Source organism: Pyrus communis, chromosome 1 (genome assembly GCF_963583255.1).
Source record: "Pyrus communis chromosome 1, drPyrComm1.1, whole genome shotgun sequence".
In the NCBI taxonomy this organism is placed as follows: Eukaryota; Viridiplantae; Streptophyta; class Magnoliopsida; order Rosales; family Rosaceae; genus Pyrus; species Pyrus communis.
In genome coordinates this window covers 37,253,942-37,265,299 of record NC_084803.1, presented here as the reverse complement: position 1 = coordinate 37,265,299, position 11,358 = coordinate 37,253,942, and the positions used below count along the sequence as shown (strand labels likewise).

Below are 11,358 nucleotides of genomic sequence, written 5' to 3'. Positions count from 1 at the left end.
ACGAGAAGAAAGCAAGCAAATTTGTACTATAATTTTCTTTTTGATGATATATGGATGGCTAAATGGTCTTGATGAAATGAAAATTAGATGACCATTAAACGGTAACCAAAATACTAAATGAATAATATGTATTAGATTAAATTATCATATAAGGAAAGGGTTTTTTTTTTTTTTAAGATTGTATCTTCATATTTTTAAGATTTTGATTTATTATGATATTTCTAATTATATATTTATTAGCAAAAGTTATCTTTTATAATGAAAGAAATTAAATTATATATATATATATATATTTTTTTTTTAAAAGAAAAAAAATAATGTAGCTCAAATAGACCCATAATGGCTACGCCTCACATGCCCAATAGGGAGTCAAACCCGTGCACAATTAAATGGAAGTACCAATACTTGACAACTTTGTTAAGACGACTTGTGAATTATGTTCACAATTTTTTCTATATGTAGTATCTTATAAAGGTTACAAAAATTTAGGGCCCTTAAAAATTAGGGACCATGTGCGGTCACACACCCCTCACTCCTCAAGGTTGACCCACAAAAATAGATGAATGATAAACACATACCTTGTTTAATTTCATCTAATATTTTTTGTTTAATTTATTCAATTTAATAATCATAAATACAAATAAGGATGTTAAAAGTTAAGAAGTGTGAAAATAAATACAGTAAAAATATGAGTTTTGCATGTGAGATGGCACATGTTGGATATCTAAAAGAGGGGCCACCTAGACATTTCATGTCTAAGTTAGCCAAGGTTTATCCAAAATGAGCAACCTGAACTATTTTAATCAAAATACTTTATGAGATTTGCATAACACATCATTTTGGTCCTGAGATTGAAAATCAATAGAAATGGTCCTTGAGATTGTCCATCATCCATTATTTTGGCCATTCCGTTAAAAACTCCATTAAGTGTCCCGGAGCTCTTGGCTGGAACTTTGGGTAATTTTCAAAGCTTCGTACCTCAATCGTTTCTTAACCAAATTCGACCTATAATATATCAAAATGAAGATAGGAAAGTGCAGAACAAGATTATACTTATTTGGAAGCCCAATGGTTGCCGAAGATGACCGGAAAATAGCCTGAAAGGTGACTGGTTTGTGGGAAAACTAGAAAACTCGCCGGAAACTGGTTAAATATTAAACGTTCATAACTTCTTCAATACTCAACGAAATCGAGTGATTTAAAAATGAAAATCATACTTCTCAACGAGTCGAAAAGAATGGTAACTTTCTTGATGGCTAACTTGTAGTGGTTTGGCCGGAAAACGGCTCGAAAGTGGCTAACTTGACGATCAAGACAACCATTTTCGAGCCGTTTTACGGCCAAACCACGACAATTTATCCTTCAAGATAGGTAACATTCTCTTCGTCTTGTCGAGAAGAATGATTTTTGTTTTTGAATCATTCGATTTCGTTGAGTATTGAAGAAGTTATGAATGTTTAAATTTTACCCAGTTTCCTGCTAGTTTTCTATTTTTTCCACTGACCAGTCACCTTTTAGGATATTTTCTGATCATCAATGGAAACTATTAGGCTTCCAAATAGGTATAATCTTGTTCTACACTTTCCTATCTTCATTTTGATATATTATGAGTTGAATTTAGTTAAGAACCGATTGAGTTACGAAATTTTGAAAATTACTCAAACTTTTGGCCAAAAACTCCGGGTGCAAATCTTAAGAACCATTTTGAATAAAAAACTGTTTATTAAACCAGTCCAAAATATGCAGAGAGGAGGGGCTTTGGGTTGGGGGCAAGTAACTGGAAGAGTTTCCAGCACCGTCTCACGCATGGGGCAGAGAGAGAACAGAAGATAATTGATTGAAAAGTCCAAAACATCTTTACTTAATTTCCACTCGATTGCCGGCATAAACTGTGTGGCCTCTAATCCCTTGTCTTCTCCCTTAAAATACTTTTTTAATGATTACACTCCCTCTCCCACCAACCATCTTTCCAACTTGTCTTCTCTCCCAAACCCTCTTAAAATAATTAAACGAAAAATTAATTGGCAGTTTCCGTTTCGTATGACATGGAGAGGTATGAGATTTTGAAGGATATTGGGTCTGGAAATTTTGGGGTGGCCAGGCTGGTCAGAGACAGGATCACCGGAGAACTCTATGCTGTTAAGTTCATTGAGAGAGGCAACAAGGTCTGTCCTTATTCTTTTAAATCATTATTTTTTCTTCTGATATATCGATTTTTTTTGAATTTTTCTGGGTACTGGGTTTTGAGTTTTAATCCATTTCATTGGCTTGGTGATGAAGATAGGTGAACATGTGCAGAGGGAAATTATGAACCACAGAGCACTGAAGCATCCCAATATCGTTCTCTTCAAAGAGGTCTGTCATCATAAGTTTATGTAAATAAATATACTTAAATATCCAATTTTCATTCTTTAATAAATAGAATACATTGTTTTGGTGGATGCATGCTTATCACTTTGATTTTGTTTGTTTTCATTTGAGAATGAATTTGCTGTGTAAACATATAGCATGTCTTTCTACTTAAATATGCTAAAATCCCGCCTTTAGGGTTTGTTTATGGACGAGAGACTTCCAAATTCCAATGCATTTAGGCAAAATGAAGAAGAAATGGATCACAAAAAGTTAGTTCGGAGGAATTGGAAAATGCACCTCATGGGCATTACAGAAGCATGTGATAGGGATTTGTAAATGAGTCCTTCCAAGTAGTCATTTGCAAATCCTTCTGTCATGCCTATTGTAATGCTCATGTGGTGCATTTCTAACCCCTCGTATCAAACATTATGTGACCCATCTATTCATCACTATGCCTAAATCATTTGGATTTTGTAAAGTTCCTCACTCAAACATACCCTTAGTGTTCTTCGATTGATAGGATTTGAAGGTTGTTGATAGTTGAAGGTAAAGCCAAAACTAACAATGCACAAAGGAATCCAATTGAAAGTTGAAGGTAAAGCCAAAACTAACCAGACAGTGGCAAGTTTAACCACTGGATTGAAAGTCTCATCAAAGTCCAAACCTTCTTCTGTAAGGTAAAGTACCTTTTGCAACTGAGCGTGCCTTGTGCCTTGTGATGAACTCTGCCCGAAAAGCCTTGCAGTTACTTATCCCATTGCTCGGGACCGACTGTTTCTCGTTCCTCCACATAAGCAGAGTACAAAGCTTTAGCTTGGATTTGAAAGTTGCTATTGGACTTGCATGATAGACCACCAATCCCTTGGTGTGATAATATATCCGCTATTGCCTTAGCCCATAACCCTGTGTTTCAATGTGACAATAAATATGTGGAAGAGGTTGTTCATTTCAATAGAGAGCAGAGAGAGATCTTGCAGTTTATCATTTTCTAGCTCTGATCAACTTGCACAGAACAGGACAAAGGGCTTGCATTCTCCTCAATTTCTTTATCTTAGAAAGAGTATCATGCTCCAGATACCGAGCGTAAGCTTGAGGGAGGATAATGGATAGTAAGGTGCCACATCAGCTTTTGATTCGTGCGTGACAGCTTCCGTAAGATGAGAGTCCTTTAATAATCAGTTTTAGTTATTTAGTTAATGACAGCTCATTAACGAAGGTGTATATGTTGTGTCTGAAACATATTGGACGATCACAACTCATTCTGTTTTCTCAATAAGAAAGTACATTCACTTGCAATTCTCTTAATTCTTGAAGCTTCAGTAATGGTGGTGTTCTTTTGAATCAGCAATGGCCTACCTAAGAGTTTTAGGGTCTTTTTCTTGCAGGTCCTGCTGACGCCATCTCATTTAGCCATAGTAATGGAGTATGCTGCCGGGGGAGAACTTTATACAAGAATATGCAAGGCTGGAAAATTTAGTGAGGACGAGGTAAAGTAATTAACTAATTACTGAGTGGGTGACAATTTCATGCAAAATATTTGTAGTTTGGAACTTTGGATCTTCAGAATGTCCCCTGAAAATGCAAAACATCTAGATTTTCTTTTACTAAAAAGTGGGAAAACGAGGTCCATTCTCTTTTTTTTTTTTTTTAATTTCCTGAAGCATCTACTTAAACGATCAGTTATAATCGAAATAAAATTTACATCTTATTCAATTTTTTTGTTGTTGTTTTGCATCAGGCGAGGTATTTCTACCAACAATTGATATCAGGAATTAGTTACTGTCATTCAATGGTATCTAAATCGGAATTCTTCTGTTAATATGTTATACTGCTGTTTCTTTCTCGTACGATATTTGCTAGTGTTTGTGTTCTTTGGTAGTGTTTTGATTGTAGTAAGGAAATAATTCATTTCTGGCAGCAAATCTGTCATAGAGACCTTAAGCTTGAAAATACACTCTTAGATGGCAGCACAGCACCCCGAGTAAAAATATGTGATTTTGGACACTCAAAGGTATTCCACAAACCCTAGAGTACGGATCCACAAGAGTGATTCGGTATAGTGAGACTTCGAGTAATTTATTCTTTCACCATGTTTTATAGTCAGCATTGCATTCTCGGCCAAAATCTGCTGTAGGAACCCCAGCTTATATCGCACCTGAGGTCCTTTCGACAAAACAATATGATGGAAAGGTAAGTCCATTTCAAATGCCATTTCATTGACACTGGAGCTTGTAATTACGTTAAGTATATTTTTTATCTGATCTTATAGAAATTATAGATTGCAGATGTTTGGTCTTCTGGAGTTGCCTTGTATGTGATGTTAGTTGGAGCATACCCCTTCGAAGATCCTAAAGACCCTTTAAACATCAAAAAAATTATTGGGGTTAGTTGCACTACGACCTTTTTCACCATTGAAATGTAACTGAAATTAAATATTGCATATATCACAACTGGCTAATTCTTTTCTGAGTTGTAGTTAATATACTACGTGTATGTCTTATGGCAGCGAATCCTTACTGTACGCTACTCAATTCCAGATACTGTCCGAGTTTCCAAGGAATGTAAAGATCTCTTATCTAAAATATTCGTGGCAAACCCCGAAAAGGTAATGTTTGGTGCTGAAACTACTAGATAACGATTTGGTTATAGTTGAAATTTTAAGTTCACTTTAGCATTCTCATCTTGGTCACTATTTATTGTTTCGCAGCGAATAACAGTTTCGGAAATTAAAAGCCACCCGTGGTTCTTAAAGAACTTGCCTGTGGAAATGATGGAAGAAGGAAGCTGGCAGTGCTACGATGTAAATACTCCAGCCCAGAGCATAGACGAAGTTCTAACAATAATACAGGAGGCAAAAAAATCGTTAGAGGTTCTGAATGCTGCTGATAGGCCTCGTCCTCGAAGCAGCGGCAGCGGCAGGAGCAGGAGCATGAATCCTTGACGATTTGGTTGCTGGTGTTGAAGATATTGAAACTTTAAGTGGTGTTTTTGCATTCACAAATCTTACTTGTGAATTTGGGCCCTTGATGTATGTCGCATTTTGGGTTACTGTTAGTTTGTGCCCAGAAAATAATACTTCCAACCCAAGGTTTGGGGTAGACATATTTCTGACGGATTAGATTGGAACCAGACCAACAAAAATTCCAATTTATTTCTAAATATCTTCCACTTTATTCCGAAGTTAACATAAATTCCTTTTTTTGGAAAAGTTGGAATTTTTCCGATTGGAATCAGCTGGAGTTGGAATTTTCTATCCAACTCGCGCCCATAGTTTAGCGTTTAGCATAACTACTTACATAGAATGGGTTTTTCATCATGTATAACACAATTGAAGTCTTATGTTTTAATAACACAATTAAAGTCTTTCTCTGCATAATATTATATTTTATTAGGTTGGGACGTCACACATTCATTCTAAGCAAATTGTTTTCGTCAATAGTCAGTCAGTCCTGAGTGTAATTTTATCTTTTGCTTCTCCTTAAAGTCCTTAATTAAGAACCCAATAAAAGAGTTTTATTTTCAAACTGAGCTCATAATTCACTATCCAATCTTTTCTACATAAGGGAAATCATCCTCTTTTCCTTTTTCTCTTAGTGTACGTACATTGATATTTTTACACTAAGGAGAGGGGGAGTTCGGCTAAGTCACACGATGAGCAACCTAAGGTATTGAATTTGCTATCCACGAAATTCGAACCTAAGGCCTCTCACTTCCAAGTGAAGAGGAATACCACCAGACCATAATATTTCATAAAGATAATTCGAATTTGAGTGTAACATGTGGATACATTGCCCTTGCCTAACTCATATGCAAACTCATTTATTTTGACGTGATTGTTGTCTTGTTAATGATTGAATTACTACATAAATATTAATTAATGTACTTATATAAACTATATATTAGTAGAAGTCCCTTTATCAGCCAAAAAAAAAAGCAAAAACAAAAAAAAACAATGAAATTATAATTATAACCTCACAGCCATGTCATTTTATCACTACCTTCTATACTTTCTCTCTCTCATTCTCTCTACTCTAAGTGCCAACCCCTTTTTTTCCGTACGCCTGCCAATCTTGTTAAAAACAAATAACTCCTCCCTTAAAAATATTAACAACAATATTTAAAAAAAATAAAAATAAAAATTATATTTCTCACACATAAAACAGGTAATCATTCCTAATTTTTTTATTTATGACCCATCTCTTGATTTATAAATGCAATCTAAAATATGATGTATCTAGTATTACCCTTTTCCAAAGCATACAGTCAAACAGCGTGTGGTGGCCTCTCAATCTCATGGCTTGTCAAGACATTTTAATGACAAGTCTCACACCAACCCATTTTTCCAATTGTCCCTCTAAACCTTGGATCAGGATCCTCTCTTGATCTTTAAAATCTAAGTCTGTTGAGTAGGCGATTATGATCGTTGAAATTTGATTTAATGGTTACAATTATTATAATTTTAGAAGATCTCTTATTTGTAATTGTTGGATCAAATTTCAACGACCACGATCGCCTGCTCGGCAGGCTCAGATTTTAAGGGTCAAGAGAGGATCCTGATCCCCTAAACCCTCTAAAATCTTTGTCAGTGCCTGACCCCACTCCAATCCCTTTCCAGTTTAGTCCAAGTTGATGTCTCATGATCTGGATTGTCAAGTCTGTCAAATAACAAGAAGAAGAAGAGTGCAAATTTAGGGTTTAGGAATTCGTTGGTGTAATAGCATGGAGAGGTATGAGATTGTGAAAGATATTGGGTCTGGGAATTTTGGGGTGGCAAGGCTGGTCAGAGACAAGCTCACCAGAGAGCTCTATGCTGTCAAGTTCATTGAGAGAGGACACAAGGTTCTCTTCAACTCTTATATCTTCCCTTTTTTCTGCGTTCTCTTTTTTACTTATCCTTTGAATTTTATTTTGTTTTGTTTAATATTTAATTTCTTTGGTGACGCAGATAGAAGAACATGTTCAGAGGGAAATCTTGAACCACAGATCACTCAAGCATCCGAATATCGTTCGATTCAAAGAGGTCAGTGGTCAAGAACTACATTCATTTTTAATTTTAAGAGAGTGAATTTGGCAAGTTCTGTTTCAATTTTGTATAAGTATCTGCTGGGGTTGGGTGGCTGAACACTGAACATGCTAAATTTGGTCTTTAATGTGCTTAACCTTGTATGGATGATCAGATGTGATGTTTTTATTTATTAAAACGTGGTATTTATACTCTGTAATGCACCAAGGGGATGGGGGATTGTTAGAACTTTGAACCAGGGATGCAGTGGGACTAAGAGAAATGCCTCTGCTAAAAATGAGCATTACTTCCTGCATTTTATTTTTACTGTGAAGCGGAAATAATCTTTACAATGGCTTATTTGAGATAATTGACTTGGGAGTAGTGCGGTCTCTTTCTTGCAGGTCCTTCTGACACCAACTCATCTAGCCATAGTGATGGAGTACGCGGCTGGGGGAGAACTCTTCGGGAGAATATGCAATGCTGGCAGATTTAGTGAGGATGAGGTAAAGTAGTTTTGAAGGCTGAGAAAATTTCATTGGAAATGTATTTAACGTAGATTCTGAAATATGGGATCTCTTAGTGTCCCCTGAAATGGAATCCATCTCGATTTTTGTTGAGTTTCTGTTAGGTAAAGTTAGGTCTGAAACATTTTTACATAAACAGTTCATAATATAACTAAACTTACAAAAAATTTCGATTTACTTATTGATTCGTATCAGGCAAGGTTTTTCTTCCAGCAGTTGATATCAGGAGTTAGTTACTGTCATTCAATGGTATGTAATGCGGCACTTGTCTGTTAATTTGTCGTATACTATTATTTCTTTCTCTTTTGATATTGGAAGTGTTGGTTGTAGTAAGGAAATAATTTGTTTGTTGCAGCAAATCTGTCATAGAGACCTTAAGCTTGAAAACACACTCTTAGACGGCAGTACAGCACCCCGTGTAAAAATATGTGATTTCGGATACTCAAAGGTAATCCGCAAACCTTAGTATACTGATCTACATTAGGGATTTGAGTTAATTAGACTTTGATTAATTCGTTCACTTTGTTTTGTAGTCATTATTGCATTCTCAGCCTAAATCTACTGTAGGAACACCGGCTTATATAGCACCTGAGGTCCTATCTAAAAAACAATATGATGGAAAGGTAAGTCCACTTCTTGCGCCCTTGTGATCGACATTATAACTTGTTATAGCATCTTTCGATCTAATCTTAGATATTACAGATTGCAGATGTTTGGTCTTGTGGAGTCACCTTATATGTGATGATAGTTGGAGCATATCCCTTTGAAAATCCCGAAGACCCTAGAAACTTTAGAAAAACAATTGGGGTAAGTGTTTTTCGCCGATAAAATGGAACAGAAGTTAAACATCGTATATATCAAAACTTGCTAATTCGTTCTTGAGTTGTCATTAACACAATATGTGTCGTTTGGCAGCGGATTCTTAGTGTGCAGTACTCAGTTCCAGATTATGTCCGAGTTTCAATTGAATGTAGACATCTCTTATCTCATATCTTTGTAGCAAACCCTGAAGAGGTAACGTAGTTTTTAATTTGGTGTTGAAAGTACTACATGACTGTATTGATACTCTTGTAATCTATTTTGGTATACTGTTAGCGAGCATGAAGAGTTTCCTTGAATTTTGTTTTTCCCTCATATTATTGCAAACATCTGGTTCTTGTTGCACATTTCTTTTTGAAATTGATCTGTTCGGCTCAGCCTTCTCACCGCGGTCTCTGCTTACTATCTCTCTGCAGAGAATAAATATCCCAGAAATCAAAAGCCACCCTTGGTTTCTAAAGAACTTACCTATGGAAATGATGGAAGGAGGAAGTTGGCAGTGCAACGATGTAAATAATCCGTCGCAAAGCGTTGAAGAAGTTCTGTCCATAATACAAGAGGCAAGGAAACCATTAAACGTCCCGAATGCCAGTAGGCATCTCATCGGAAGCAGCAGCATGGATGTTGATGATTATGAAGCCTATGTTGAAGATATTGAAACAAGTGGTGATTTTGTGTTGCCAAATATGAGTAATTAGAGTGTACATGCATTATCATACGAGTGAATTTGTGAGTATTGGGATCTTGTTAAGACTTTTTGGGACCTTCTTGTGATATGGTCTGATACATGGCCCTTGATTTATGTATCATTTTGGGTTTACTGTTGTTGTAAGGTTCTCTCTCTTTTTATTTTCTTTTAAAAAGCTTCATAACTTTTCATGCATGACATGTTCACTTATATGTAGCCATAATGGGAGGAGTCAAAATCCGAATTTTTATTGCAGTTGTTTACTATCTAGAACTGGAGTAAGAAAGGTATTGATTCCAAATAAGTTGTTTACTAGTTTAATTATTTTATATGCTAATTGGTTAATGTTTGTTGAATTATAGCTAATGGACAAACTTGAACTTTAAGGTATGATGTGAGGACACAATGGCTGAAAGTAACAAAACTTTGCAATTTTTCTTTCAGAGTACAAACCACGAGTCATTTTGAAAATTAGGAGTTAGGTCTTGCATGTAGGGATCAAATGGATCTTTCCACAGTTATATGATCCATAAAACTTGTATTACTAAGTGAGATGTAATCATTATAGCCGAACTCGAAACTTTGATGAGTTTTATTCTCCCAAAATCAGAATACTACTAGAACTAGTTTTATGTGAGAATTTTTTTTGTACGAGTTTTCTCATAGTGTATAATCCTTGGAGATTAAAAGAAACTAATCTCTCCTAGTTCTAATTACAATAAAGTCTACAACTTAGTACTACGGTATAATAATATTTCTCTTCATTTGTAAGTAAGAAGTCTTAGGTTCAATTATCTCAAAAATGCGAATTTGAACTATATTATTGCAACAAAAAATAGTAGATAACATCATTTATTAAAAAAAAAAAAAAAAAAAAAAACAAGTACAATAAAGTCTAAATGGGAATGTAGCTTATGAAGAGGAAAGCTTGGCTCCTTAAAATTGAGGAGGAGTTCCTCCTCAAAATACTCTATGACCAGTTCATAAACTTTGTGCTCATGATCGTAATCATTCATATTATAAATTACTCTGCAAAGATCATCTCTATAGAAAATCAATTTAAAAGTAAGGTCATTTAGTTAAACAATTATATAAAACAGATAGACAATTCATAACTATTTTTATTGTATTTGACCATTTGTTTTTATACTGTTCGATAATTAAACGATCTTATATTTTATTATTTTTTGTAGAAATAAATTTTATAAAGTGATTTATAATAAGAACAATTTCGATTATAAGTACGGAATTTTGTAAATTGGGAATAAATCATCTTGAAGACAAGGAACTTCCACCTCATCATTGAGGAGTCAAGTTAATTCAAGAAAAAAGAACATATCTTACTAATTACAATAATTTACAATTAATCCAATTGCTCCAAAATCGAAGGATGAAGTTCCTCATTTAGTCCAAACAAACACATAAATTGGGGGTGAGCACGGCCAGGCTAGGTAATGAAATTTTTGAATATGGAACCAGACCTAACCCGGCTCGTTTCAAACAGGCTGGTTGGGGCCATGTCCACTTACTTTTTTTTCTTTCTTGAATTGATTGTTGGGTCTATTTTCAATTTTTTCATTAGAACAGAGTACATACTCTAATGCATTATCCCTTTTTTTTTTTCCATCTTCGAAATTCCTAGATCTAAAATTCCAAATAACACAAAAAATCCAAATTTCCAAGATCCAAAAATAGAACCGAGTACAGAGCCTACTTATTATAAGATCCAAAATTTCAAATAACATCAAAAATCTAAATAACATTGAAAGTTCAAGGTCCGAACATCAAAATAACATATAAGCTCCATAATAACATCCAAAACAACAAAAAATAACATTTGAGACATCCAAAGTCCAAAGATCAAATTAACATGCAAAATCACATAAAATGAAATCCGTAATAACATTGAAATTAACATTCGAAATGACTTCCAATATTTTGGTGATTTATGGTAGAAGGACGACACCCTT

At 34.9% G+C, this 11,358-nt stretch overlaps 2 protein-coding genes across 4 annotated transcripts; both read left to right on the top strand.

The window, feature by feature from the left end:
- The first annotated feature begins 1,739 nt into the window (after positions 1-1,739).
- LOC137734111 (serine/threonine-protein kinase SAPK1-like) lies at positions 1,740-5,689 on the top strand. 3 transcript variants are annotated; one of them, XM_068473408.1, is made up of 9 exons: positions 1,740-2,165; positions 2,281-2,355; positions 3,738-3,839; positions 4,091-4,144; positions 4,271-4,363; positions 4,453-4,542; positions 4,631-4,735; positions 4,890-4,957; positions 5,060-5,689. In XM_068473408.1, exons 1-9 carry the CDS (start codon positions 2,046-2,048, stop codon positions 5,064-5,066), a joined length of 714 nt encoding a protein of 237 aa, XP_068329509.1. In that variant the 5' UTR covers positions 1,740-2,045; the 3' UTR covers positions 5,067-5,689. The 3 variants fall into 3 exon arrangements, with proteins under 3 accessions (XP_068329509.1, XP_068329516.1, XP_068329501.1); XM_068473415.1 differs by having other exon boundaries at positions 2,024-2,165; positions 4,859-4,957; positions 5,060-5,688; XM_068473400.1 differs by having other exon boundaries at positions 2,050-2,165; positions 2,285-2,355; positions 4,859-4,957.
- Positions 5,690-6,752: 1,063 nt separating this feature from the next.
- LOC137737204 (serine/threonine-protein kinase SAPK2-like) lies at positions 6,753-9,594 on the top strand. The gene is made up of 9 exons (XM_068476618.1): positions 6,753-7,191; positions 7,298-7,372; positions 7,759-7,860; positions 8,077-8,130; positions 8,237-8,329; positions 8,415-8,504; positions 8,584-8,688; positions 8,797-8,895; positions 9,117-9,594. Exons 1-9 carry the CDS (start codon positions 7,072-7,074, stop codon positions 9,396-9,398), a joined length of 1,020 nt encoding a protein of 339 aa, XP_068332719.1. The 5' UTR covers positions 6,753-7,071; the 3' UTR covers positions 9,399-9,594.
- Positions 9,595-11,358: the final 1,764 nt, after the last annotated feature.

Coding starts and splice junctions, on each gene's coding strand:
- LOC137734111 (XM_068473415.1), top strand. CDS start 2,046: ATGGAGAGGTATGAGATTTTGAAGGATATTGGGTCTGGAAATTTTGGG. Junction 4,145..4,270: donor TTAGTTACTGTCATTCAATG/GTATCTAAATCG, acceptor CATTTCTGGCAG/CAAATCTGTCATAGAGACCT. Junction 4,543..4,630: donor CAAAACAATATGATGGAAAG/GTAAGTCCATTT, acceptor TAGAAATTATAG/ATTGCAGATGTTTGGTCTTC.
- LOC137737204 (XM_068476618.1), top strand. CDS start 7,072: ATGGAGAGGTATGAGATTGTGAAAGATATTGGGTCTGGGAATTTTGGG. Junction 7,192..7,297: donor TCATTGAGAGAGGACACAAG/GTTCTCTTCAAC, acceptor TTGGTGACGCAG/ATAGAAGAACATGTTCAGAG. Junction 8,505..8,583: donor AAAAACAATATGATGGAAAG/GTAAGTCCACTT, acceptor TAGATATTACAG/ATTGCAGATGTTTGGTCTTG.